The sequence below is a fragment of the Pieris brassicae genome, chromosome 13, assembly GCF_905147105.1.
Source record: "Pieris brassicae chromosome 13, ilPieBrab1.1, whole genome shotgun sequence".
Classification (NCBI taxonomy): domain Eukaryota; kingdom Metazoa; phylum Arthropoda; class Insecta; order Lepidoptera; family Pieridae; genus Pieris; species Pieris brassicae.
Window position 1 is genome coordinate 3,361,934 of NC_059677.1, and position 27,794 is coordinate 3,389,727.

At 36.2% G+C, this 27,794-nt stretch overlaps 2 protein-coding genes across 4 annotated transcripts in view; one reads left to right on the plus strand and one right to left on the minus strand.

The window, feature by feature from the left end:
* LOC123717678 (filamin-B) overlaps positions 1-11,795 on the plus strand; it is a 136,459-nt gene extending 124,664 nt beyond the window's left edge. For all 3 annotated transcript variants that reach the window (XM_045673809.1, XM_045673812.1, XM_045673811.1), the window contains 11 exons: positions 1,255-1,383; positions 2,698-2,862; positions 3,554-3,711; positions 4,786-4,962; positions 5,708-5,852; positions 7,177-7,392; positions 8,345-8,518; positions 9,015-9,190; positions 9,260-9,421; positions 9,644-9,823; positions 10,806-11,795. In XM_045673809.1, the coding sequence (XP_045529765.1) occupies positions 1,255-1,383; positions 2,698-2,862; positions 3,554-3,711; positions 4,786-4,962; positions 5,708-5,852; positions 7,177-7,392; positions 8,345-8,518; positions 9,015-9,190; positions 9,260-9,421; positions 9,644-9,823; positions 10,806-10,943 (1,820 nt within the window). In that variant the 3' untranslated portion in view covers positions 10,944-11,795. The remainder of the gene's footprint in view (positions 1-1,254; positions 1,384-2,697; positions 2,863-3,553; positions 3,712-4,785; positions 4,963-5,707; positions 5,853-7,176; positions 7,393-8,344; positions 8,519-9,014; positions 9,191-9,259; positions 9,422-9,643; positions 9,824-10,805) is intronic.
* Positions 11,796-17,330: 5,535 nt separating this feature from the next.
* On the minus strand, positions 17,331-26,159 carry LOC123717819 (exostosin-3). Its single transcript, XM_045674034.1, has 10 exons — positions 25,812-26,159; positions 25,236-25,355; positions 24,130-24,638; positions 22,809-23,108; positions 21,617-22,625; positions 20,918-21,120; positions 20,355-20,456; positions 19,068-19,242; positions 18,468-18,572; positions 17,331-18,197 (listed from the first exon to the last, which is right to left on the minus strand). The coding sequence occupies exons 1-10, from the start codon at positions 25,929-25,931 to the stop codon at positions 18,093-18,095; spliced, it is 2,748 nt and encodes a 915-aa protein (XP_045529990.1). The 5' UTR covers positions 25,932-26,159; the 3' UTR covers positions 17,331-18,092.
* Positions 26,160-27,794: the final 1,635 nt, after the last annotated feature.

The window sequence follows — 27,794 nt, forward strand, 5'->3', positions numbered from 1 at the left end:
AAACGTTGAACACACATTCACTAATGGTCCGGACGATCCAATTACCGTAGCTAACAATAAATTAAAATAGCCAAACACAGATTAAGGTAAAAAAACCGTGGAAGGCGAGGATCTTTACTTCTTACTTCACTCACTCCAGTGAGCTTCCGTCCTGCCCCTCAGGCGATTGACCACCCCGCGACGGCCCAAGCCGAGGTTCTAGTCTCACAGGAGACGCCCATGCGCTAGCCGCGGGATAAAACAGCCCGAGCTGAGCTGTAAAGGCCCTTAAAACCAACAGCGAGATTCCATTAATAAAAATGAATTCCTGTTAGGTAACTAATATTACTTGGGAGGTTGCACTCAAGCTATTGAACGCCTTTCAATATTATTAGCTCCACTGCCCAGGATTTACAGGACACGGTGTCTCGTTCGAAACAGTCGCCATAAACCTAGAAAATTGTCATCGTCTTGTAATTGACAATTGTATCGCGCTAACTGTTTGTAAATATTATCTTAATATCGTCGTTTGCTTTTCAACGTTAAAGTGTTCGCAAGGCACCGCAATCAATCGCGACCGCTTACCGTATTATATATTTTACCTAACCCTTAAACATATAATGTCATAGTACTATCGAGAATGTAAGTGCGTGTTCCTATTTCACCATGCCTCCTGCTGATCGAGGATCTTTGACAATCTGAGACAAATATTTTTAATTTATTTTATTATTTATTACTTAAGATGTCTTTTGGAACATGGTGTAATGGTTGCAGTACCTCACAAACGTTGTGAAAACAAAAACTTGGCGATTAAAAAGAGTGGCGGATAGTTTATTGCCAGTTCTTCTTTTCCGTTCTACGTCCTTGATTTGAAGAATGTCAATAAATGTAAGAAGCATTTGATGTATTTTTTTTTTGACGTTCGTTTGACTTTCCCTATAACTTGTATCCTACCATACGCAAGACGAACACAATTGGATACAAACAGTCTTTGTGTAATTTGTTAGTGTGTATAAATTGTGTGTGTGTATAAATTTTAAACAACCAGTGGCACTAAAACTTTTAAAGTGTGACCTCTGAATATCTGTTTGTTGTATTGTATTTTCTAATAGGCAAGTAGGTGATCAGCCAATACCTGACGCTGTCTTGGTTCTGAGACACAACATTCCTCACGATGTTTCCCGTCCATACGAGGGTCTAGAAAGTCCATTGATGCACCGTTCGTTACTATGATGTTGCGAAGGTCAGCTCTGAAAGTTTTTTCCATCTTTTCAGAGGTGCTGCATCTATCGAAGCCGATCACCGGCAGCCCGTACACGTGTGAATCCTTCGATCCCAACAAAGTCATATTGTCTGGATTGCCAACCGGAAATCTGATCGCCCACACACCTATTAACTTTACTGGTAAGTTTTTTGACGTTTATTTTTTATTGAAGTGAAACTTCTTTATCGGCGTTGGGAAATAAAATACCGTCACATTTTTCCGTTACGCATCACATTTTTCCGTTACACATTTTCTTGTCCCTACCACGGTTGATTCGAAGAGATTCGAAGCCATGAATAACAAAAATATATAATAACGATAACAATGATAGTAATAATTCTATTACAATTAATGAACTTCTGTAACAATCTTAACAGTAATAAGGTAAAATGAAATAATTGTAATATTTTTATTCATGTCTATGATAATAAAAGCCTTTTGTTAACTTTATCAAATTTAACTTTATTTCAATTTCTGTAAAGTTGCATATGGTAGATCATCTTTTGAAAAATAATGTCATAAAGAAGTTTCACTTCTTACGTGTGTACACTAGTATACGCACACATTTCTTTATATAATTCATTGTATTGGCGACTATCTGTGCGTTTTTCTATTAAAGTCTGGTACCGTCATTTTCGTTAGTTTTTCTGGTGGTTCCAGATTGGTTCACATCAGTAGTTTTGACTAGTATTCTAATTTATTCATTAATTAACACTTTGTTGCAAAAAAAATATTAACTTAAATAAGAAGTGCAAAAATACATAATATATATAATTATTTATACAAAACTTAAACAAGACACATTAATCACGATAATTTTAGATCAGTCTCACATCAGTTAGTACCATGGGGACAGGTAACGTTTATACAATAGAGATTTTAATATATGTCAGAAATTATGTCATAAAAGACGATGTCATTTGTTATATTAAAATGGCAACACCACGCAATATCATAGACATGTTACAGGTTGTAATATGTCAAAATCAATTTCTCAGTAGTGCGTAGAATCCATCGTTAAGTACAGCTCTCTGATGCGCACGCGCAGGTGCGCACTGACTGTGTTCTAAATGTCGAACAACGGCCTGCAGCATATATACCAGGCAACAAACCGACAGGAAATTCGCCCGAAGTTAGGTTATAGTGCCGCCCATGGACACTCAATGCCAGAAGCCTTAAAAAAATTGTTACGCTCTATGGAATTCCCCAATTAGAAAATAATCCGTGGGCAATTCGTTCCACATAATGGTGTAACCGCTCAATTTAAGTTACTTGGAAAAAATTACACAACTGAGCCTTTATAAGGCAGTTTTTGACACATTGGCTATGTGTAATCAGCCATTGAAGTATGTCCTTAACAATTAGATTTGCGTCCTTCTAAAAGCGTACGAGCTCTTAAGGCCGCGGAGCATCAGGCAAGCTTAACTTAACATAAATAAAATTATTATTTTCAGTGGACACAAAAGACGCGGGCGTGGGTGAACTAGACGTGCTCTGTGAAGCAATGGGAAGGAGACGCGTGCGCCTGCCCGTTGACATAAGGGAAGATGGGACTCTATACAAAGTGAGACTGAGGCCTACAATGCCCGCTCATTACAGGATATATGTTACTTATGGAGGTATATTTGTTTGAGATACTACCCCTTATGACAACGATTCGTTATAACTTTTATGTAGTGATATTTTGTTTTGTTGTTTTTATATTGAAATACTATTCGTAATTGCATCAAAATCAAAACAACAATCGACACACTCCGAAGATTATATATCAGAAGATTATGTCAGAGATTACGTGATAAATGAACTCAATGCCATTCGTTTTATTAGAATGGTAACATCAAGCAATGCCATTCGTTTTATTATAATGGCAACATCAAGCAATGCCATTCGTTTTATTAGAATGGCAACATCAAGCAATGCCATTCGTTTTATTAGAATGGCAACATCAAGCAATGCCATTCGTTTTATTAGAATGGCAACATCAAGCAATGCCATTCGTTTTATTAGAATGGTAACACCACGCAATATTACAGATTGTTAGTTGTCAATGAGTTAAGTCAATTTGTCAGTAGTGCGTAGAATCGATCGTTCAGTTCAGACTGCAGTAGCTCTCTAATCGGCGCCTGCGCAAGATGTGCGCACTGACTGTGTTTAAATATTAAAGATATAATATCGGACGACTGTAGTAACACTAATTTTGCAATTATTAATCGCGTTGAATCTGCGACATATATATATATAAAGGAAACGTCGAGTTATCTTAATAATATATACGATGGCATCTGTATATATAGTTTATATAAAAAATAGGTGCAAGTGTCCCCGGAAGCCCGATGTCCCTTGGAGTGCTAAGCTCCCGCGCAAGTATAGCAGCCAAATGTTCGGGAACGGGACTTGCGCACGCGCACGTTGGCAAAGAAGCGGCCTTTACAATACACTGTGTGGATGATACGCCACCCACTGTTCAGGTATTTTTCAACTTATTTTAATATATATGTGATCTGTGCGTGAGTTGCCTTTAATTGAGACATTTCTTGATTTCATTTGTAAATCCCTCAACATTTTCAATTGACCAGTGTTTTGATATTTTTTCTCCATTTTCATATATGTTTACGGTTTAAGAATAAATTTATTTCTCATAAGAATTGCACACATCATGCACTTACTGATAAACAATATGTTAAACTAAGATTAATAATTAGAGCGCACAGATGTAGGTACATAAAAATTTTTTTTAAAAATGTGGGTAGACATAATAAAAAGCAAAACATCGAATTTTTTACTAGATGGCAAGTTTATATTTATTTTATTATTTTGATTAGACTATTGAATTTTTAGTTTATTGTTCTATTTATATATTTTGGGTACATATACATTGTATATAGAACATTTTAAGACCGTATTTGTTTTTGTTTAATTTAAGTAATTACGAATGTATATTTTAACTTTAGAGTTATATATATATTAGTTCTATGAGGGTGGGTCACTAAGTTTCATGTCTATGCAATAAAGTAGTTAAATCAGAGAGTTAATTGAATCTCTAGACAGTTAATTAAATGTCGATATTCAATCAAGTCGCTAGCGTTTTGATTAAATAAAGCGGGAGAAAGCATAAATTACAGTAAATCTGCTTGCATTATACTAATTTTAAAAATTACAAATACTTTTTACTTCAAAAAATTATCTACTATATGCAACTTTATAGAAATTGGTTAAATAAAGTTAAATTAGATAAAGTTTAACAAAAGGCTTTTAATATCATAGACATGAATACAAATTATTTAATTTTACCTTATTACTACTAAAATTATTACAGAATGTCATTAATTGTAATAGAATTATTACTATCATTGTTCTCGTTATTATATATTTTTGTTATAAATGGCTTTGAATCTCTTCGAACAAAAAGATGGCGCGTAACGGAATAATGTGACGCGTAACCGAAATATGTGACGCGTAAATTAATTAAAACGCCAATAAAGATATTCGCTTCAAAGGCGTAGATAAAAATACTGTCAAGAATACAACCAAAGCTATTTCAGGTGGAAAGACTGGAAGGTAAGGAGGAAGAGAACGATTCCGGGTTGCTGGAATGCAGAGTGACGGCTGGTGCTCCTCGGGAGTGGTTGTGCGCGTACATACCACTCGTGGTCGGACAGTATGAAGTTAGAATATTCCTGCCCTCTGGACCTTTGCCCGGAAGCCCCTTTTCAGTCAAGGTATTTGATCATGTATATTGGCGGCTCTGATAATATATTTGTTGAGCGAGGAGATTCATCAGCTCTATGTTCACCAGTACTGTCTATCACCAACTTCTGTGTCTAGGAATCTTACATAATTACGTAGGTAAAATATATTATTTTTTAAGCGCGTAATGGATAACAAAATAATATATTTAGCATAAGTTTTGCCAATTATATAAAAACATAGTACAGGATTTATAATATTTTTGACTTGAAAATGGAAAATGAAAATTGTTAAAATAGCTTTTACACATTAAGAAAAACACTTTGAAAGGATTAAAGCTATGTATTATTATTAAAACTTATAGTTATTTACATAATTCTAAATTTTAATTTTTTTTCCGACGTTTCGCGTACTTTTCAGCGTGCGTGGTCACGGTGACTGAAGACGAATGGTGTTAAATGTCATACAGCTGTCATACTTTTGTCCGCTTTATTCCGTTCAAAAAGTGTTTTTCTTAATGGTGTATATATATAAAATCTATATACTGTGTTATCAGTATCATATTATCAAAACGTACAATACCTTTTAGGTCTGGGCCTCAGATTTCTGAATCCGTTTTATAGTCATTTTGGATGTGAGAGGCCAGTGGGTGATCAGCATTCTGTGCCTGACACACGGCTTTTTGGGTCAAAGGCAAGCAATGCGTACATTGCTTAAGCCACTAGGCCAACACGGATCACACTCGATCCTATATTGGAACATATAATGTTTTCATAGGTAATAGACACATCGGCGATAGTAGCTGTGGGTGGGTGGGGAACAGACAACTCGGGAAGAGTTCGAGCTCCCTCAAAACTGGTTTTGGACACAAGCAACGCGGGACCTGGAACCCTCGAGTGCTTGTTGGCTGGGAGACATCAACGTAAGTTTAATAAGCTAAAATCCATGAAATTGTTATCTATATATATAAATGAATCCCTATTTCCCTTCGTCACGGCATCACGCGTGAACGGCTGGACCGATTTCGCTGATTCTTCTTTTGTTGTGTTTGTTTTTGTCAAGAGAAGGTTCTTATGAAACCATGAAACATTTTCTTATTTTTCAGTGCATAGCGCTTTTACAATTCAAACTTTTTTCATGTAATCTTCTGGCGTTTGACATAACATTGACAGAATGCGTGCTGCAAATGTCAAAGAGGATGTAAGAACAATTAATATCGTTTAAACAAATGCTTTGATCGGAGTTATTATATTGATAAAATAGATATAAATTACAGTCGCTAATTGTTTGTGGCATTAATCTTGAAAATCCGTGTTTTTCACATGGCAGTTATATGTCGGAATATCAACAAAACTATCTATATAGGCAGAAAAACAAAGAATTTTGTACATCATAAAGCATTTTTAGTGAATTATACCAATTCGAAAGCAATATTCATAGTTAAGACAGTACAACGTCTGTCGGGTCCGCTAGTTTTGTTAATAATTATGACCTTGATGATGGGAATTATCAATAATTGCATTAACACCAAAAATACCTACTTTGTTCTCGATAATGATACAAACATTGAAGTGCATCCATTTTGTTTGACCCATACACGTGTGTCATTCCTAACTCTATGGTCCAGTTAACAATTTCACAGTTTTAAGATTGTAATTTGACGGTTTCACTTCGATAGATTACAATGTACCGAATAATAAATTTGTAAGCAGTACGTTGAGGTCCACAATCACAGTTCACCATCTCGCGAGATAGATTACAACCTAACGGTATTTACGATTTTACAGTTTTATATACACATATATTCTATATTGTGCTGTAAATCTTCTGAATAAATAAAAAGCCCGATATTATATTAATCTTTAACGTTTACGTAACGTTACTAAGGGAGCGTTCAAGTATTACGTAACGAATTTTGGTGGGGGGGGGGAATCCTTTTGTAAAACGTTACGATGCGGGGCGGGGATTGAATTACGCATTTTTGTAAATATTATTTTCTACTTTCCAGTACTTTACACCACATAGTGGTAAGTTTTAGGTTGAAAGAGTCACTGGAGTTTGTCACGAAACGTTACGGCGCGTGTCATGGGGGGGGGATCAAGAATTTCCAGAAATTCCGAGACGTAATTCTTGAACGCTTAAGCCTAAACTAAGAATGCATGTGGGAAAGGGACGATCCTACAAATGTCTACCTACCGCTAAGTCTTATGTAAAACTCAATAAGTACAATGAACAATATTCTACAGGGGTAGAAACTGTGTCCGGCCGTGCTGTTGTAACCCTAACAGCACCTGAGGGTGTCAGTGGAGAACAAGAGTTGGAGCTAACGTATAACGGGGCGTTGGTTTCCGGTGCTCCGAGGAAAGCGTTAGTTGCTTCTGGGAACACGGCTGATAGGGTCACTTTAGCAGGACGAGGATTGGCCCATGCGGCTCCCCACACGCCCGCCGTGTTTACTATTGGTGGGTTGAAATACATTTAACAATCCTATTTTTCTGGAAATTTCTTATAAGGTCTTGTTGTTTAATTATAGTATGTACATTTAGATTTAGTTTGGTAAATGGTTTGGTTACGATCGAAGGCCATTAGAAAGTATATTGAAACTTAATTTTATATAATTTCAGAAATTTTCGAAGCTGACATTGTAATTTTCCGATTTATATACGACTAGCTGCCCCCGCGACCTAATACCGTGACACGAAAGAATAATTTCACTGTATTATCGTGACTATAATTTGAATTTGATTTACACTTCCGTCTAAGTAACACGTGGTTGGCTATGCTAATACCAAAAATTAAAATAGTAGAAATAGTATTTCGTTTACTACAAAATAAATTTAATTTATACTTTAGCCTCAATAACACGTGGTAATCATGATATTGAATTCTAGCTTATATGACACGTTTGTCGGTTTACCATAGCAGTGCCATCTATTGATTACTTACTCAATCCAGTCGAAAAGTATCGACATCTGTTAGAATCTTTTGGAGTTAAGTAAATTGTGACTGTTATTTAATTATAGACAAATAATTTGCAATAAAATAAAATTGTGACTATAATTTAAGATCTAAGCTATCCTATCTCTTAAGTTGGACCAGACTGCTTACGGTGTGCCAATTTAATTTAAAATCGGTAAAGTAGTTTAAGTGTCCATCGCGGACAAACATCGTGACAGGAGATTTATATATATTAAGAGGATTATCAAAAGTTTTTCTTTGCAATTTTATTACTATTTACTCTCAAATACTATTCAGAATTCACTTCAAAAAATAAGATAATTTATCATATGTCGACAAAGAACACTTCATCATCAACGATCATTTAAATAAAGCTGGGAGCCATTTATCGGTACCGATAAATTCACCATACATTCCAAAAAAACATGTGATATGACTTGAAATATGTGGACATAGATGGCAGTGCAGCGGGTCTTGGCTCTCCAGAAGCGTCACTAAACTCTCCAGACGGGGAATCGGTTCCCGTGGCGTTGACAGCTGCAGGGCCTGGTCTGTGGAGGGCCACATACACACCCAGAAGAGCTGGAGATCACCATTTGAGGGTTCTATGGGCTGGAAGACTTGTCAAAGGTACAACTTTAATGTGTGCGACAGATTTGTATGTTTGCAGCGTATGAACTCTATAACTCGAATGTCAAAGGAAATGCAAAAAAATCGAGTTAACGAGTTTTCGACTTAACAAGAACTTCGAGATACATATGATGTAACTGCTGAAATTTTTACTGACAGATAGATGCACGATTTCTAAGTGTATTTTTAGATTTGTAGAGTCGAATTTGAATAACAATTCATCTAAAGTTTTGTTTTACATATATTTTTTTTATATATTAATGAAATAAACTGTATACTAAAAAAATTGAAGAACTCGAATATTTCTTTTAGATTTTCGAGTTATAGAGTATAAATAAGTATTATCAATACCTCGTAGGGAAATCACATGCTTCTGGTTTTTTTTTTTTAAATCGTATATATACCTATATTTTTCCCCAAAAAAAGAAGTTTTTTTTTTATTTTTTGCATATTTTCTACATTTCCTCAGTATACCTTATTTTTTATACCTTTCCAGGTTGCCCCCTAACTGTAAAAGTGAGCGCTGGTTCCGAAAGCGGAGACGCCTCCAAAGTGGTCTGTTCCGGGGCAGGATTGACAGGAGGAGTTGTTGGCAGAGATATTCGATCCTGGATAGACACCCGTCGAGCCGGCCCCGGCGAACTCACTGCCCATTGTACTGGCCCTAATAAGGTACATTTTACTTAATCATCAATATTATTCCTCAATATCGTTTTTATTTTTATTTCATATCACTTTCAGGTGGCATACTGCGAGCTATACGAACACGGCGACGGCACGTTTACGTTAAACGTGAAGCCAGCTGAAGCTGGAAAACACGTGCTCAGCGTACAGTTCGCCGGCGAACACGTCCCGGGCTCGCCCTTCACCCTCAAAGTGGCTGGAGCTCCTGATCCCTCAAAGGTATTTAGGAATTATGTGAAACTTACTATGGAAAGTCTATACAACGGCTGTCAAAAGCTGTTCTAAAGCCCGTATATCTCAAGTATTGTGAAAATCTTATTACAGGTCTTAAAACTACACTTAAGTTTGATGAAATTATTTTCATTGTCAATTGTATCTGATCGCGTGTAAAAAAGAAAAAAGAGATTTTACATGGTTGAAATAATTTTGGAAATTATACAGGTCCGCGTATACGGTCCAGGCGTTGAAGCTGGTGTGCTAGCGACTTTTCAATCTCGGTTTATTTGCGACACTCGCGGCGCAGGCGCAGGCCAACTGACCGTCAGAGTTAGAGGGCCCAAAGGCGCCTTTCGCGTTGAGATGCAAAGGGAAAACCAGAAAGACCGTACCATATTGTGCAAGGTATATAAAATCCCTTTTTCATATAAAATTGGTTTTTCCACAGACATTTAAAGTTCATATTTTAATCTTCTCAGCTAATGTCAATGTCAAACTGACAAACACTCAGAATACTTGACAGTTGACAGTTATTGCCCACGCTTACAAGCGTTTTCTACATAAACTTTTTTTTTAATCATTATACCGTGCCAAGTTTTTTAATCTATGGCATATTGTTGAAAAAATACTTTAAAAGTTATAATAATAAGAAATTTATTAAAGGGAAACTATATTTCGCCTTACCATAACTAATAGATAATATTTTTATATGTTACTAAGAATAGCTAATATTTTAAAATACGTTATTTGATTTACGTATTATTTGTGAAAACTATATGTTTGATTAAATATATATGTCGCAGTAAAGTACAAGAGAGTTAATTGAATATCTAGATAGTTAATTAAAAGTCGATATTCAATCAAGTTGCTAGCGTTTTGATTTAAAGCAGCGTCGAAAACGTTTAACTAACTGTCTGATGTAAAGCCAGCGAGTTGATTAAAAATGTAAAAAAAGACTCCGCCATGATTATTCCATTTGTTATTGTTATTTCGATGAAATCGTGAAGAACTGAGCTTGGAAATTCCAAGTTTTGCTTTATTGTTAATGGTTAGGTTAGTCTTGTTGCTAGGAGCGTTTAGGAAACTCGTTAAACGTTTCGTTCACTCACTTGTCTGACGGAACTTTAGCGACTTGACTGAATCGATCGATCTTTAATTAACTGTCTAGAGATTCAATTAACTCTCTGATTTAACTACTTTACTGCGACATATACACATTTACACAAGACTTCATTTCACTTACTACTAAGTGTTATTTGAACATTGTCTATTGGCACGACCTTGCATAGCTCTCATTGGTGACGATTGGAGATTCTCAAAATATGGAGGATTTGACCATGGCGCTTCAGGAAGACCTGGATTTGATATCTATATATGCTTTTTACAGTTTTCTCCCACCGAACCGGGTGACTACCGCGTGGAAGTGCGTTGGGCTGGTCGCCATGTCCCGGGCTCCCCATTCCCCGTCATGATATTCGATACTCAGGAGGAATTACGCAGATATCTGCAGGCCACCGCTGCCTAAGCACTAGCTATTGGTTAATTACCCATACTTGCATCGTAATAATTCTAAAAATTGTATTTGGATCCTATTAGAAGGTTCAATGCTTTGTTAAAAATATATGTTTATTTAGGATAATTAATCCGGAGGAAGAAATCTCTATGGCCATTGTGTCAGAGACAAAAAGTTTTGTAAAAAATCGATATAAATGTATACAAAAATTGCCGAGAATTTTAAATTCAATATGTAAAATCTATTATATCAATAATGCTTTATACTTGCGGTACGCTTGCGGTGCATAAATTCCGTCCGTCGTAATCGGTGGTAGATAATAGATTATATTAAATCACATGTTAACATTATTTTTAGAATATATGCCATATATTTTGAGATATAGCGAGGAATGTAAAAACAATATATTTATACAAAATAGATGGCGTGGTTGTCAATTTCTTTTTTGTCTTATTTTTCGAATGGCCAGTAACATTAAAATATAAAAACTTTTTTGGCATAAAAAGCAACAAATTTTTATATAGTCTGTGCTTAGCAAGTGATATCATACCATACCTCCTTGTCAACTCTATATTTTCCACAGACGTTTAATAAAAAATATTAAAATTATATTTGTATATACTGTGAATTGGTATCCTCGCTGTATGCGTAAATAAAAGTACATTAAAATATATTGTTAATATTTATTTACATAGTTTCGTAACTAACTGTTTTCTTTGTTATTTAGGAACATAAGGCTTACATTACACTAAGGAATCATAAAAAATAAAGGAATTACCTTTTTGAACCTCAGTGTAATCTAAATCTTATCTTCTATTACGTATCATCGGTTACTAATTGTTAACAAATACAAAATTTAAACGGTTTCGTGTTTTATTTCCCAAAAAGAGTGGCGGAGAGTTTATTGCCAGTTCTTCTCTTGCGTTCTACGCCCTTGATTTGAGAACTGGCACTAAATTTAATATTGGAAGCATCAATTCTATTCTTGTTTATGGCTTTTATTTGTGCCAACTGGGCACAAGGTACTTCGCCCGTGTCGTGTAGATGGAGAAGGCACGGAGATTGATTGGTAAGAAGGATTTAATGTATATTTCTTCGTTGACGTTCATAAGTGTACGTTGCCTTACCTATATGAATAAATGATTTTTGACTTTGTTTACCAACATTTAATTTAATAATAATGATCAAAGTAAAATGTCAGAGTGACAGAATGGCGCCAAAGCTACCACAGATAACTGTCATGCCAACAGCCTCACAACCTACCAAGAATATAATTCATGTAATTGGCCGCACTACTGATAACGGAAATATGTTAATTAAACATATCATGATGTCAGGAGGAGGTACTAAAGGCAAGGTAATAATTTAGGAATGAAGTTTGGTTTAGAAGCAGCGAGTTCAAAGGCAAACATTAACCTGAAATTTAACCCAGGATTTCCAGTACACCTGGTTCTTTGAGGTTAAAAGTTCTAAAATTGTCACTTCTATCATTTCCAATGTGTTTAGGACATGTATGTACACCTCATCATTTAGCAAGGCTTCGTATTGTTGGTAGTAATATTTGCGACCTCGACTATATTCTTTTCTTGTTCCCAATATGACCGCACCTCCTTTCTGTATTCCTAACAATTACTACAAGTTCCGTTTCCGGATCTCCTGCTTTTTGCTGTATCCTTAATTGTATTACAATGTATTATTTTCTTTCATAATCAACAATAATATTATGTTCATATTTTGTTTTGAACTAGCTTATCCCTTTGTAACCTTTTGATGTCTTTGTTTATTATTACTCGTGTGTATTCTCCCAACTTTTTCCTTGAAATATCATAAGGCTAAAACTATTGTTATAATATATTTTAAAAAAATTTAATCAAAATAAATCATGTCGTTTCATGCCATGTCCTGATAGAGTCAATTTATACTAGCGCAGATTCGAAGCGTCTTTCCAAAACTGAACATAACAAAGTCAATATTAACTCCACAGCGTAACGCACACATTACTTCTGAGATTTTAAAATACGATTTCTTTCAAGTGTCTTTGTAATCAACCACTGTAAGTCAGTAATGAACCATGTACCAACAAATAACAACGCGTAAGGAATTGTAATCTTACAACTAACATACATATTATAAAACAAAACACTTAAACAATACAGAAAGCCAAAACAGATAACATAGATTAACAATATATATATGTAAGAGAAAACAAGTGCATAAATAGACACATATTTTTAAAAAAAAATCGCTAAAGAAAACTGAAATTTAACTTTTGAAAATAATACTACACATTTCAAATTACTGCTTAAACAAAATCAGAGCCTTCCCGCCTCTTCAAAAAATTCCTCACATCTTCTATGGTGAGGTAAAAACATCAATATTCTTATAGTTAGTGTCACAGTTAGGTTATCGAACCCGAAACATTGGCGAATTATCCAAGCTTTACATGAATTAAAACTCAAACATCGTAGGACATTATTGAAGTTGAATAATAAATAAATAATAAATGTATTCAAAATATATTGCAAGGAAAAGTACCTTTAAAAGAGAATACAAAATCAAAATTCAAAATATCTTACGTAATCTGATCAGTAAATGAAAAATGTATGAATACAGAAAAAAATATATTAATACAAAAAGGAGCAGTGTTGGCCTAGTGGCTTCAGCGTGCGACTCTCATCCCTGAGGTCGTAGGTTCGATCTCCGGCCCGGCGCATCAATGGATTTTCTTTCTATGTGCTCATTTAACATTAGCTCGAACGGTGAAGGAAATCAACGTCAGGAAACCGGCTTGCCTTAGACACCAAAAGTCGACGGTGTGTGTCAGGCTGATCAGGCTGATCTACTTGCCTATTCAATTCACAAACGATCATGAAACAGATACAGAAATCTGAGGCCCAGACCCTTAAAAAAAGGTTGTAGCGCCATTGATTTTATTTTATTATATTAAACATATCTTTTACACATTGAAAGAAAACAATTTTTAACCGGATTAAAGCTATTTGTATTATTATAAACTTATAATTATTTTACATAATTTTTAAATTAAATACTAAATGTTAATCAACACCCCAACGGGTGAAAACATCGCATTTGGGTTACCACAAAAGATATTTTAAGATGAATTTCTCATTGATGGATTCAATATTAAATCCAACAGATAAATCATAATGGGATAAAAATGTAAAAGTTGTCATTAGTAGATGCCAGAGAGTATTATTATAGATTTAGTGAATGACATAAATATTATTAATATAAATGATATAAATTCCCCGCTAACTTAGTACATCGATAAGCTGAAAAGAATGAAATATATATCTAACCTTAATAGTAAAGACAAAACATTGATTCAATCACAATCTGAGGTTTCTGCAACTTCAACTCAATCTTAATACATCAATAAATTAAGAAACTAAAGTAATTGGGATAAATGGACCTCTCATTAGAGTTACATCGCATATATTATGATATTTCACATCCAGCCGGTTACAGTAGTGTCAATAAATTAACAAAGGCAATGATTGGAAAAATGTCATAAACTGATAAAAAAAACATTAGTTACTTTCCCAAGAAACACATTACATAGGTTATAACAACAAATCTCTCGTAATAAATATATTGTATCAAATAATAATTAATTGTAGTAACCTGATTTACATGATTTAAGAACTTACACACAATATAATGATGGATATTTATATATTTTGTGTATTATTGACGTATTTAGTAAGTAATAAGTATGATTGTGGTAGAACATAGTTATAGTTAGCATCTTTCAATTAGATAAGGATACGGAATTTGTATCTGAGGATGTCCAAACTTATTTCAAATATAAATTATTTCAAATAATTCAGATATAAAAGCAAGTACAGTAGAACGATTTCAGAGAACATTGAAAAATGTGGCGTTATTTCACACATAAGAATACTTATCTATGTAACGGAGATTTTACAAGATTTGGTTAGTTTTATAATCACAGTGTGCACTCTAGTATGAAGATGGGACCATGTGATGTTAAAATGAAAATGATTATGAAAGTTTAGCGGAAATTATGCCATGATGAATAGACTTGTATTTCAAGTTTAAACAAAGTAGGTTAGGTTTAGGTTTAAAATTGGTGACTATGTAAGAATTACAAACTTTAAACATGTATGAAAAAGGGTATGAAAGTAATAGGAGCAGTGAAATTTTTATTATTTATTCGATTTAAGACCGCTTCCCGTGGGTTGTATGCCCTTCCATTTTTATGTAATAGCAGGCTCACCTGAATATGTGTTAAGTGATATAGTCGCTCACGGCCTTTCATGAATTGGTTCACTCTTTTCTTGAGTGACCCTAAGTCAGGAAATACTTTAGTGGGCAGCTGGTTCCACATAGAGGTGGTGGCAAAAACTGCCTTTGAGACGGCCAGTTGTGTAACGACGGCATCGAGGTGAAACGGATGGTATTATGTATATTCCCTTGACGTCCGATAGTGAAACTCAGTTGTAGGTAGTAGAGTGAACAACTCCTCTGAACACTCTCCATGGTAAATGCGATGTCCTCTTCCGTTTTGGATCTCGCTTAAAGTAGTTGTGTATAACCCAACCCGTGTTTAATTAAATTGAAAAAGTTTGAAAATTCTAATAATCAAATATTACCAAGTATTAGGATAACAGTGCATCGTATTAGTAGCCACCATTATTTTGATTCACCACCCAATTGCTGACGCCCCCAGCCCATACGCAAGTTGCAGGAAGGAGTGTCAACCAAGGCTACACCCCCGACCAGTGTTTGAATCCAAGCTCCTTGCCATTTCTGCGGTCTTGGTATAAGATCAAGGTAACATCACTAACACAATGAATTCCTTGGAAAAAACTACGTCAGAGCCTCACTTACAGGGACAAGAAGAGCAAACCTTTGTCAATTCTAGATAAAAACGTAAAAGGTATGCAAAAACACAAAGTGAGGAAATTTCTGACTTAAGGGAAGAAATAAAAAATAAGAATATAAATTCTTGGGGAGAGAGCCATCAAAAGCAAATGTACAAACTTACTCCCAGTGATTTTTGCCGTTAACGTGAGCAACTCAAATATAGAAAAGTCTTTTTTGGCAGAACAAAATTAAGAGTTTAAAAAAAATCAGAACATAAGAAGACAACCAAGAATTGATATGAGGAATGTACCTCTGGAATGTAAAGAATCTAACGAGGACCTCATAAAACTTATGTCAAACCTTGCGCAAAATATAAAAATAGAAATGAACAAAGAGGACATAAGAGATATATATAAAACTAAGAGAAACTCTTCTACAATTTGCAGGGGGCCCCCGAAGGACCGACAAATTTTTGTCAGGCACATTACACTTCTTTCACAAATCAGTAATCTTATTACCGAACGCATCCTAATTTACTAATCTAGCGATCACTCCGATTCCAAAGTCAAGCTGCACCGCACCGTCTAACAATGCTTTACATAAATTTCGACAATGTTTTTGGTTATGGGAATCCCCGAATGATGTATTAAACTTTCAGTCTGATAGGAGTGAGTGGCGTTATTTTGCGTTTCGTCAGATATTTAAAATTGAGTAAGATAAACAGGAGTTTTGATTTATTTCCTGACACTGGTACTTACTGTGACGAGATTTTAACCGGATATATGTATAATATAATTGATATTTGGATTCAAAACTCTGGCCGATGTTGTCCAAAATATAAATAGTGACTTCTCTGAAACTTCTACAAGTTTTGGCCCAAGGGCCCCAGCCTCGTTTAAGGTAGCCCTGGTTCCAACGTAGAGATATTGTCCATCGAAGAAATAATCAACAGAAACTCACCGTTGTTACGATGATGAAAAGATCACTGGATATACAAATATCCAGTGATCGACTCGACTCTAAGTCGAGGTTCGGGTGAGCAAGTCCAATAGCCGCCCAGTGCATCGTGATCCGCCTCCGCCGTGACTCCATTAGGCGGTTTTTGGCGTTCTGTAATACAGTGTCACTAACAGTGATTCCCACCAAGGCCCAACCCAACCGCCCCCCCCCCCCCCAAGTGTCCATAGACGTCACTTAACATCATTGGCGTTTGGGCCAATCTTATAAATAAAATAACAATTTCAATCAAATATTTATTAATCTTATAGTAATTACGTAATTTATCTAAAAATGATACAACAATCAATTAGATCTTACTCGCATCTTAAACTTTTATCAAAATATGTAGTATATACAAATTATACATATTTACAGCGGTTCAATTATTATTAAAAAAAAATCAATATAAAAAATACAAAGACTAGCAATTACAACATTATATAAATAGTAATTTAAATTTATTATAGAGAAGGGCATAAACAAATGCAAACGAAGAAAAAAATTCCTACTACATATTGGTTCGGTGTCGTACTGGAAGATACTAAGATACTTATAAGATATTTCAATGAATTATTAAGTTAGCCTGCATGGTAAATTTTTATATACTGGCAATACTGATATATAATATACAGCGTCATTCTTACCGGCAATGAAACGTATGTGACACTGTACAAGCATTGTACTATATGTCACGCGCTTCGACGCCATATTGTCTTGTGTTTTGGCGTGTCTCATTATTTTTATTAAAAATTATGAATTTTTAAAGCCTTAACAGAATCAAAAACAAATTTGTATGGGTTCAATGGTCACTAAAAAAACTGAAAGTTTTTAAAAATACTGTCAAAATATAAATAAATACAGTGTAAACTCGATTTAACGACAAAAAGCGTCGAAATCGTTTGTTTTTCTTGGTTTAACTTGTCCTCCAAACAATGATACACTCTGCATAGCATTACACCCACTCGCAATAACGACAACAATTGAGTAATAAAGTACATTTTAAGTTGCTAAAATTAGTAAAAACTGCGCAGTTGTGTACGGTCTTATGTTGCTTTATTATCCAACCCCGCAATAAACTCGACTGTCGGCATCATGCATTCGAACTTTCTAAGAAATTTGTTCTTTTGTTTACAAATTGGGATTGCTACCACGTGTAGATTGTTGTTGACTAATAAGTAGGAGTCAAAGATTATCTATACTCTTTCTTCTCTCCATTTACCTCTCTATAACGCCATAAATGCAGTATCTTAAATATCGTTATAAAGAGTTTACATTGTATATTTTAGAGCTTAATATTGGTTCCAAAAGATTTTATATAAACTTAAAGCACTTTTGCTTATCGTGAGGTATTCGTGTTTTGAATAGAACTGAGTCCGCCCTAAACTGTGTCGAGAGAAGTGGAGTATAGCCCATCACCTGTAAATATTAATGAAGCCATCATGAATGTCGCTTGATTTAGCTTGAGCGACCCCCAAGAGATCGTAGGTTCAAACCCCGGCTGTATATTGGACTTTCTTTGACCGCATAACAGTGGAAAATATCGGCAGATTTATGGCATTGAAGTTTGTTGGAATAAAACATCAGGAAACTGATACAGACATATAAATATTATATTTTGTTTCAAAAACTGTTTCTAAGAAATTTTAAGCTTTAATAAGATCAAGAAATCTTATAGTAGTGACTCACCTGGGAAAAGAATTGTATGCATTTATGCCTTTCGTGGAAGTGTGTTTCGTCAGCCGACAGCGTGACCGGACATCCGGGACAGCGGAAGGTCCATCGCGACGTCACCTTCATAAAAAAAAAGATGTGTGCGTGTACTAGTGTACACACGTAAGCAAAACTTCTTTATGATCTTATTTTTCGAAAAATGATCTACTATATGCAACTTTACAGAAATTGGGTAAATAAAGTTAAATTAGATAAAGTTTAACAAAAGGCTTTTATTATCATAGACATGAATATAAATAATACAATTATTTCATTTTACGTTATTACTACTAAGATACAGAATTTCATTAATTGTAATATAATTATTACTATCATTGTTATCGTTAATATATATATTTGTTATAAATAGCTTCGAATCTCTTCGAATCAACCGTGACAGGGACAAGAAAAAGATGGCGCGTAACAGCAAAATGTGACGCGTAACCCAATAATGTGACGGTATTTTTTCCATCGCCGATAAAGAAGTTTCACTTCACAAAATCTCACAAATCTAGCTCCACTTACCGCATGTTACAGATCGTAATTTCAGAAGTTGATAATCTTCAAAAGTATTACCTTAACGGGTGGTTTTCTGGTGATGTGCGCCACCAAAAAGTTCATAGCGATGTCTTCGCAATTCATATATTCATCCACATAGTCCCTCACCGCTGAAGGGAGTACACGCCAATAGGCCCAGAGGTAGTACCGGTGGACGAAGGCCGCTCCAGTTAAAACCATGCTGAGCTCACAGCTGAGTAAAAATAACGAGAATAATTTATTTTAAATTAATTTCATACAAAAACCAACTGTAGAATCGAGCGGTGGTATCCTGTATAGTCGAGTTCAACTATATCTTACTCTATCGGCTACATTGTGTGCAAAAGAGAAGAAATAGTAAAAAAATCTAGTCGATGGAAAACGGCTTCGTTTCATCGACGTGAAAATGACCCATCAGAAATTTATACTCCTGATTTCCGGATTCCTGACTCGTGATTTTTAATCGCCATTTACAATGAATACCTAATATAGAACATTAAAAAAATTGAGCAGAAAAATCGGGACAAAACTAAGAAGACTATTGTATGTCAAAAATCTAAAGTTTTTGACATCCCGGGAATGATCGATCTAGGATTTTTATTTTTGAATTTTTGACCAATCTGTAATGAAGTTGAAACCCATTTGTAATAACGGTCTGATACAGATACCGGCAAACTTCTTGAGCATTAAACAAAGGAGTGGGGGTAAGTTTGCGCATCGTACACAGCTCGGGACACAAACGTCAAATGAGTTACCAATCACGTGATCGGCACGTCACTCCCCGCTCCCAGTGATACCTAAAAATCGCTTCTTGACAATGACATTTGTTCAAAATGTTTGCCGGTATCTGTAACCCAATACTAATCATGATTCCACGCTTCTAATTCTATATTTACCTGTTATATACCCAAAACTTAATTAATCATTAGCTGTGGGAACGAATTAACAAGGAATATCCCTTTTATTTAGAACAATTATTATTATTTTGACCCATTTAAGTCCGAGGCATTTCGCCTCGGACGAAATGGGTTTTTCCCGCGACTATCGCAACTCAAGAGCGTCTCCTGTGAGGCTCAGAGTTTAGTCCTTGGCTTGGACCATCAGGGAGTGGTCAATCGCCTGCAGGGCAGAACGGAAGCTCACTGAACGAAGTACGAACTACGAGGGGATGAAGGTTCTTGTAAGAAATCTCGCTGTAAAGGGCCTCTTCAACTCGGGCTGTTTAATCGAAGCTCGGGTATTAACCCTAATAAAACCATCAAACAATACTAATACCGCGTGTGAATGTGCTGGCAGCGCCATCTTTTGAGAGAATAAAGTACATACCTGTAATTAGAATTGTAGAGGAACCCGTTGTTAAAGTTCATATCCCAAGCGTGGTATCGTCCAGGAAAACCAACGATCCGGTCGCGATGTTCACGCCACACTCTGAAATTATATTAATTATAATATATATATATATATATATATATATATATATATATATGGTGGTTAGAAGAAATATAAGCGTTAACAGAAAGCGAATGGAGAAAGAAAGGCATAGAGAGAAAAGTTGGAAAAAGCTGGTGGAGGCCTTTAGCCGTGACGGAGTTCCGAGTGACAGTGATTTTATTGATTAATTAACGTTTAACGAGGGTTTTGAATTTATTCAGTGATAATTCTCTGCTGGCCTAGTGGCTTCAGCGTGCGACTCTCATCCCTGAGGTCGTAGGTTCGATCCCCGGCTGTGCACCAATGGACTTTCTATATGCGCATTAACATTCGCTCGATAGGTGAAGGAAAACATCGTGAGGAAACCGATTTGCTTTAGACCCAAAAGCCAAGAAATCTGAGGCCTTAGACCCAAAAGCCATGAAATTTGAGGCCCAGATTTTATATTAAATACACACCTGAAAGCGAAAACAATTTCGTCATGTCGTAAATGGGCGTCGTCATCAACACACAATACAGCCTCAGTCTCAATGAGGTGATATGGAAGGAAACGATTGTTCAAAGAGTTCCGCGGTGTTCGAACTACCGCCACCGGAGCCCCGGATTCTGGCCAGGTCATTGATGGAGAGGGGCCGGTCACACCATTCCACACTACAACCACCTAAAAGAGCGTAAAAGAATTAAAAATATCTGCCAAAAGGAAAACATATATAGATTAAGAAAAACACTTTTTGAACGGATGAAAGCTATGTATTATTATTAAAACTTATAATTATTTACATAATTCTAATTTTTTTCCGACGTTTCGCGTGCTTTCCAGCGTGCGTGTTCACGGTGACTGAAGACAAAAGGTGTTGAATGTCAAAAGTATCACAGCTGCAGAGAAAGTTGTTTTATCTGTATTCATTGCCCCGGAGTTGGTATCGAAGTCGATGTAAATAATTAGAAGTTTATAATAATACAAATAGCTTTAATCCGGTTAAAAAAATGTTTTCTTTCAAAGTGTAAAAGCTATGTTAATCGTAACCACGCTCTGCTATAAACGTTTTTTTTACCCGTTTGCCTGTTTTTACCCTGGGCCACAATGCTCAAACCGTGCGGGCCATAAAAACAATAAAAAAAAGCTATGTTAACCAAAGACAACACTAAATACGAACCTTATTCAAATACGGCAGCCCCCTTAACCTCGCCAGTGCTGCTGCCAACACCGCCTCTCTTTCATACGTCAATATCACTATTGTGAACTGTTCCCTCGGCCTATCACCACCTAGTGCCTCACTAAATTCCTTCCCTGAACCACCAGCCCCAGCCCCGACCGGTCTAAACCCAGCTGCCGACCCCAAAAACCTCGCTTCAGACGTCACCGGAGGATCCCAGGGCAGTTGGGGGTAAATCGAGAACGGCTCCCCCCAATCATTCCACATCTCATAACCGTGCAGTAGAATTAGGGAATAATTCCGTCTGTATGCTGGACTGGGGTAGGGCGCTTCTAGGGGCCCTAAGGTCTCCTCCGGCTCGGAGTCAACAGCTGGAGGTTCCATCTTCAAAGGATAGTACGACTCGTTGAACGCCGGCATACCCACTGATGCAACAGCTGGTCTCCCTGGGATGTTTAAACGCGTTCTTATCACTGCTAACAACGTATCGACGCTCGCTTGCAACGAACTCATATATCTCTCCCAGAGAACGCGTCCCTGTCTCCTAAATACCAGTAAATCTGCATCGGATAAGGCTCGGAGCAAGAAATGCAGTTCCGTACACCTCGCTTTAGGCAAAGACAACGTCGCCCGACGCCAATCTAAGACCTCATCATATGGCAAATTCAGTCTGTCTCCTCCTAGTATAACTGGAATAGCACCAGAACGCAACGCTTCATACAATCTCGCCTGTAAAAGAGCTGTGGAAGCGTACTTCTGGTCGGACGGTGCCAATATCAAGACAAAGGTAGAATCTCGAAGGATCGCTCGTCTGGACCTATCTGTCCCGCATAACGCCCAATCACCAATGGGCAGAGTCGCTCGTCTCTCAACTGACGGATCGCATTCGAATTGTAAGAAGAACACGTCAGAAGATGCTGCCGCTTTGGCAATGTTTTGGAGTGATTCAACCAATTGCTTGTCGTTGTCTTTGTTGGTTGCGGTCGCTGGTGAATGTGAGCCCTGAAAACTGCAACGCTATTGTACATACAAGCGTTTCGGTTTTAAATTGAAGATTTTTAAAGCGCTTTCGAGACAATCTTCTTAAAAATATTCTAGAAGACGAATGAATCTAGAAATTTCAGAATACTAAATATAATAATAGAAAATTCATTAGCCTTGATGTGACAACCGCGACGTGGACCCTATGTACCTTAGAAGATATTTCCTCCTTGCTGGGGCCATTGGGGCACATTCGGACCAGACATCACCACCGGGCGGTCCCAAAGCCGGAGGGGTTATGACGTCATATCCCGGTCTAAATCGATCCAGTGTGAACGTCGACTGGGCAATTATCGCTCTCCCTGTAGATGATCCAAAGAAAGGATCACCAGACCCAACAGATAACTCTCGCCTGGCCAAGTTTAATAAAACATGATTTCGGCCATCACCACCCCAGAATGGGAGGGATTTTATCGCAGTTTCGTTTAGCATTTTATAAGGCTCTGTAGATCTGAAATTAAATAGCAGAGATGAGAACAGTACTCCATGTCCCCACATGGAGTACTCGGAGCTACATGGAGTTGGGTACTCAATTTACGGTTTATACAGTTCCAAGCAATAGCCCGGAGTGAAGCACCCAAAGACCCTCTTGCCTTGCATACCAAGCTTTATGGAGGCTAATTTAGCCTTTCCCTGCAAATGAACGCGAAACTGAAGGTCGTTCGATATATCAACACCAAGTCTTCCGTTGCTGGTTGTGGCTTTAATAGAGTCTTTGAAAATAAGAGTAGCTTCAATGGATGTTTTTTTAACGGAAAACTTGATAAAAATTAGGGTAACATTGCTTAACGTAAAAGCTTGTCAAGATTTCCTCCTATTCATAGTAGAATTATTTATTTATTTACAACAAAAAATACAATCCTATACTAACTCATATCCAACCAACCAAACCTCGAGACCAACCAATCCAAAAGAAATTTATCAGGAAAAACACAAATACGTAATAAAAAGACAAAATATAACTTATTTTATAGGCACTAAATAATAGAACTTTTGTCAGTTTACTCAACGGACAATGAAAAAGTCCGTTGTGAATGTAATTCGTAAACGTAAAGTTATAAATCATATTATCTTTCCTTCAGAATGTTAGTCCTGGCTGGGTGCATTATGTAACGTTCCCATTAGGCACATTAGCTAAGGCACTGTACATTATAGCATAATGCCTGTCTATATTTGTATTCGTCGATAAATTTTAACTAATAATTCTTAAGATATAAGCTTTATACATAATATAAGGATCCGACAGACGTTGTCCTGTACACGTCTTACATAGAAAAAAATATCTAAGAATATGAATCATTCTCAAAGATATATATATATATACTAGGTGTTTATTTATTTGCTGTCTATTTATCTACCAGGTTGATTTGTTAATCCAAACCATTCCTTCAAATCGGTCCAGCCGTTAAAGACAATACACACGTATTGTAGAATTATATCTTCATAATATAAAAAAGAAAATAAAAACTTACACAGTCTTGGTGTTTGGAAATGCTTCCCCGATAAGCACCAGATATAAGCAGGCCTCATTTGGGTTTCGTGTCAAGTGCGCATTATAACTTACAGTCTGTCGCAATGTCGTTTTCAAGAATCCATCAATCTCTGCACTAGCCAACGGTGAATATATATCGGGGTCATAGAAGTAAATTGGAAAGCCAGAAGTCAGGGAGCACCTTGAGTGATCAAAACATGAGTGCATACGGCAATTAATTTCTAAGGAAGGATTTAAGGGGGTAAGGGTGGAGGGGGGTCGAGAAGGTAATATTTGATCTGGTGGGGCCAATTCTGGGGAATCCCGACGAATGGCTTCGAGCTGTGCTAGCCTGGCTTGATCGGCTGACACTCTCAAGCGCTGTAATTCCGCTGACGCTCTAGCATATTCAGCCTTTACACTATCAGCTTTTGCGCTTGCTAATGCTGCTTCTTTCTGTAGACGTCCCCGTCTTTCCTCTAATTCACGCAGTTCTGTGGACACAGATGCCTGAAAAATACAGTATTGAGCAAGTTATGTTATAAAACTATCCACCTGAGGTTATTCAGGTCTGGATCGGGTGGTGAGGATCAAACTAAACGGTGAATTCCTCGGACATGACAAGTACAGAGATATTTGTACTCTATAGTTGTTGGTGATATGAGGTGCCCAGACTGCTTAGAAGGAATGGCTATGGGATCCGGTACCGAGGCTCTATACTAACTTAACACTTACTGTATGTCTAAGTAAACCCAAACTTATAGATCATCTGATATAAAGTAAAAAACCCCAGCCCATGGACGCTCACACTGCCTGAAGTCTTGCAAGTGCTGTACACTCTTTTCTTGAAGAACCCTAACTCAAATTGGTTCGGAAATACTTCAGTTGGTAGCAGTGCAGTAGTGAAAGAGGGGAGCTCCCGCACAGAGGCAAGAATAGTATATGTGGGGCCAAATTTATGCTTTGTAGAGTTCCAAGCGGTACCCCAGAGCATAGTACCATGTCTCTTTACTGATCACACTAAGCTTCTTAGAGTCTAGTTATTTTAAATGACTTCTTTATAATATATCCAATATATTTGGACAATCATATTATATCAATACATACCTTAATTCTTAACATTTCTTTTATCCTAAGTTTTAAGTCATCTGCGTTTACACTTGATATATCGGCTAATGAATCTAAATTATGCATTGCATTTAATCCTAGCGTTGATGATGATTCATACTAAAAAAAGGAATTTATTTGAAATAATATATTACATTCATGATTCACAAATTATATAAGACTTTTACAGCTACTAATTACTAATTTATTAATAATTATTAATTCATTAATAATTAGTTTTCTGTGATTACTAAATTCTATTACTATTGTTTATATTGAGACAGACCCAGATGTTGGAAACCAGAAAACCTACAAAGAAAAAACAATGAGTGACACAGAAATGAGTCTTCCCTATTCCATCAAGACACTTTTAGCATTCCAGAATTAATATTTGTTTTTGTTGTGGTATATTATTAATAGACTAGAATCTACTTCAATATACTGACAGACACATGAAGTATTTCAAAGTTAAATAAGATGTTTGACACATTTCTGTGAATTTAAAAGTAATTAAAGCACAACTTTCTTATGAAGAATGCAATGTAACAATTTATTTGCATAGTAAAGGTTTATTACCTTAGATAAATAATAATGAGTAACTAGAGGAACTAGGAATAATATCACAGACACCATTAATATGACTCGAGAGAGTTTAATATGCCCTAACCACTGGAAAATTTTATCGTGTAAATGCATTATTGAAGAGAAAATTAATTCACTTTAACTCTTGTCATTAGACACAATAAAGAAAAATAAATATTCATATTAAATAGGCTATTGTGTTATCACCACATTTTAATTGACAAAACACGTCTATAATATGCTGAAATGTGTTTATTTGCGTTTAAAGTAGAATAATCTCATGATAATGCCTCCGAAATATTAGATTTTAAAATACACAAAAAATACGCTCTTGACTTTGCATAGGATTCTCAGACTACGACTAATTTCGACTACAGTTCCTGCACATACGTCAGACTCTTGTTGCACCACAGATAGTAACAGAGATTTATAATTTAATAGTCTGTACATGAACAAGGATTAATGTTAAGGGTTAGAATCAGAAACCGCGATTAACTACGTTGTGACATACGGGAGACACACTTAATTTCGTTTTTAATATCACACTTATATTGTATATTATGTTGTGGTGTATATTATTCCGCTATATAATTCACAACTATGAATCCTATCCTTAATTGTATTATTATTATAATGTATATTACGCACGCTGAAAAGCACGCGAAAAAAATTTAAAATCATGTAAATAATTATAAGTTTTTAATAATAATATATAATTTAATCCGTTTAAAAAGTGTTTTCTTAATGAGTTTGGTGTTTGCAACGTTTGTTTGTGGCCCAATAATGACTATTAGGTACTTACATATGAAATTGGCGTTTTGTATGGGAGGAACAAAAAGCCGAATATTTTTAAATATAATATATTTAATTAATCAAAGTATGAACTATTGTTTTCTATGCACTTTTGCCATCTCATTGATCCCTTTACTAAAAAAACCAGTCGGACGTGAGTCAATATAATCTGTGAAGGCGATTTGAACTGCCCCATCAGAGTTAAATTTTTCCCTTGTAAGAAGTTGTCCAAGTTTCGAAAAAAATGGTAATCTGTTGGAGCAAGGTCCGGGGAGTACGGAGGATGTCTTAGACATTCCAATTGAAGCTCTTCTAATTTGGTAGCCGTCTGTTGTGCAGTGTGTGGTCTAGCGTTGTCGTGAAGTAGCAGTGGCGTGGTGCGATTGACAAGCCTAGGTTGTTTAGCCGCTAGCTTTTCCATCATGGTTTGCAATTGCTGACAATAGACATCAGCCGTAATAGTCTGGCCAGATTTGAGAAAACTGCAATGAACAATACCGGCACTAGTCCACCAAACGCTTACAAGTAACTTTTTTGGGGTAAAGCTGGGGTTTCGCTTGGGGAGGATTTGGCTGACTGGACAGGATCCAACCATTGCGCTGAGCGCTTCCGATTATCGTAAAGAATCCATTTTTCATCACAGGTAATGATTCGGTTTAAAATACCTTCATTATTGTGCCGGTTCAGTAATGTAACGCAGCAGTCGACACGCGTTTGCCGATTTGCTTCAGTCAGTTCGTCCACCTTTCAAGCTTTTTAATCTTCCCAATTTGCTTCATGTGAATTAAAACAGTTTTATCACTAACACCGCAGCCTGCAGCTAACTCGGACGTGGTTTGCGATGGATCCCCTTCTACAATAGCCTTCAATACTTCATTATCAACTTGGGTCTCAGGCCATCCACGGGGCTTGTTCTGCAGGTCGAAATTTCCAGAACGAAAACGATGGAACCAAAAACGAACTGTGTTTTTTTTGCAACATGACCGTCATACACATCATTCACCCTTCGAGTCGTTAAAAAACTCGTACCCGTAAATAATGCGATTCATTAAGTTTTCCATTTTGTAAAGTGAGTGACGCAAACAGAAAAAAAACAAGAAAAAAACAAATGAATGATGGTCATCGAAGCACAGATACATGAGTAAATAGCTGTACAAATTTGAATTTGAAATTCCTAACCAAAGA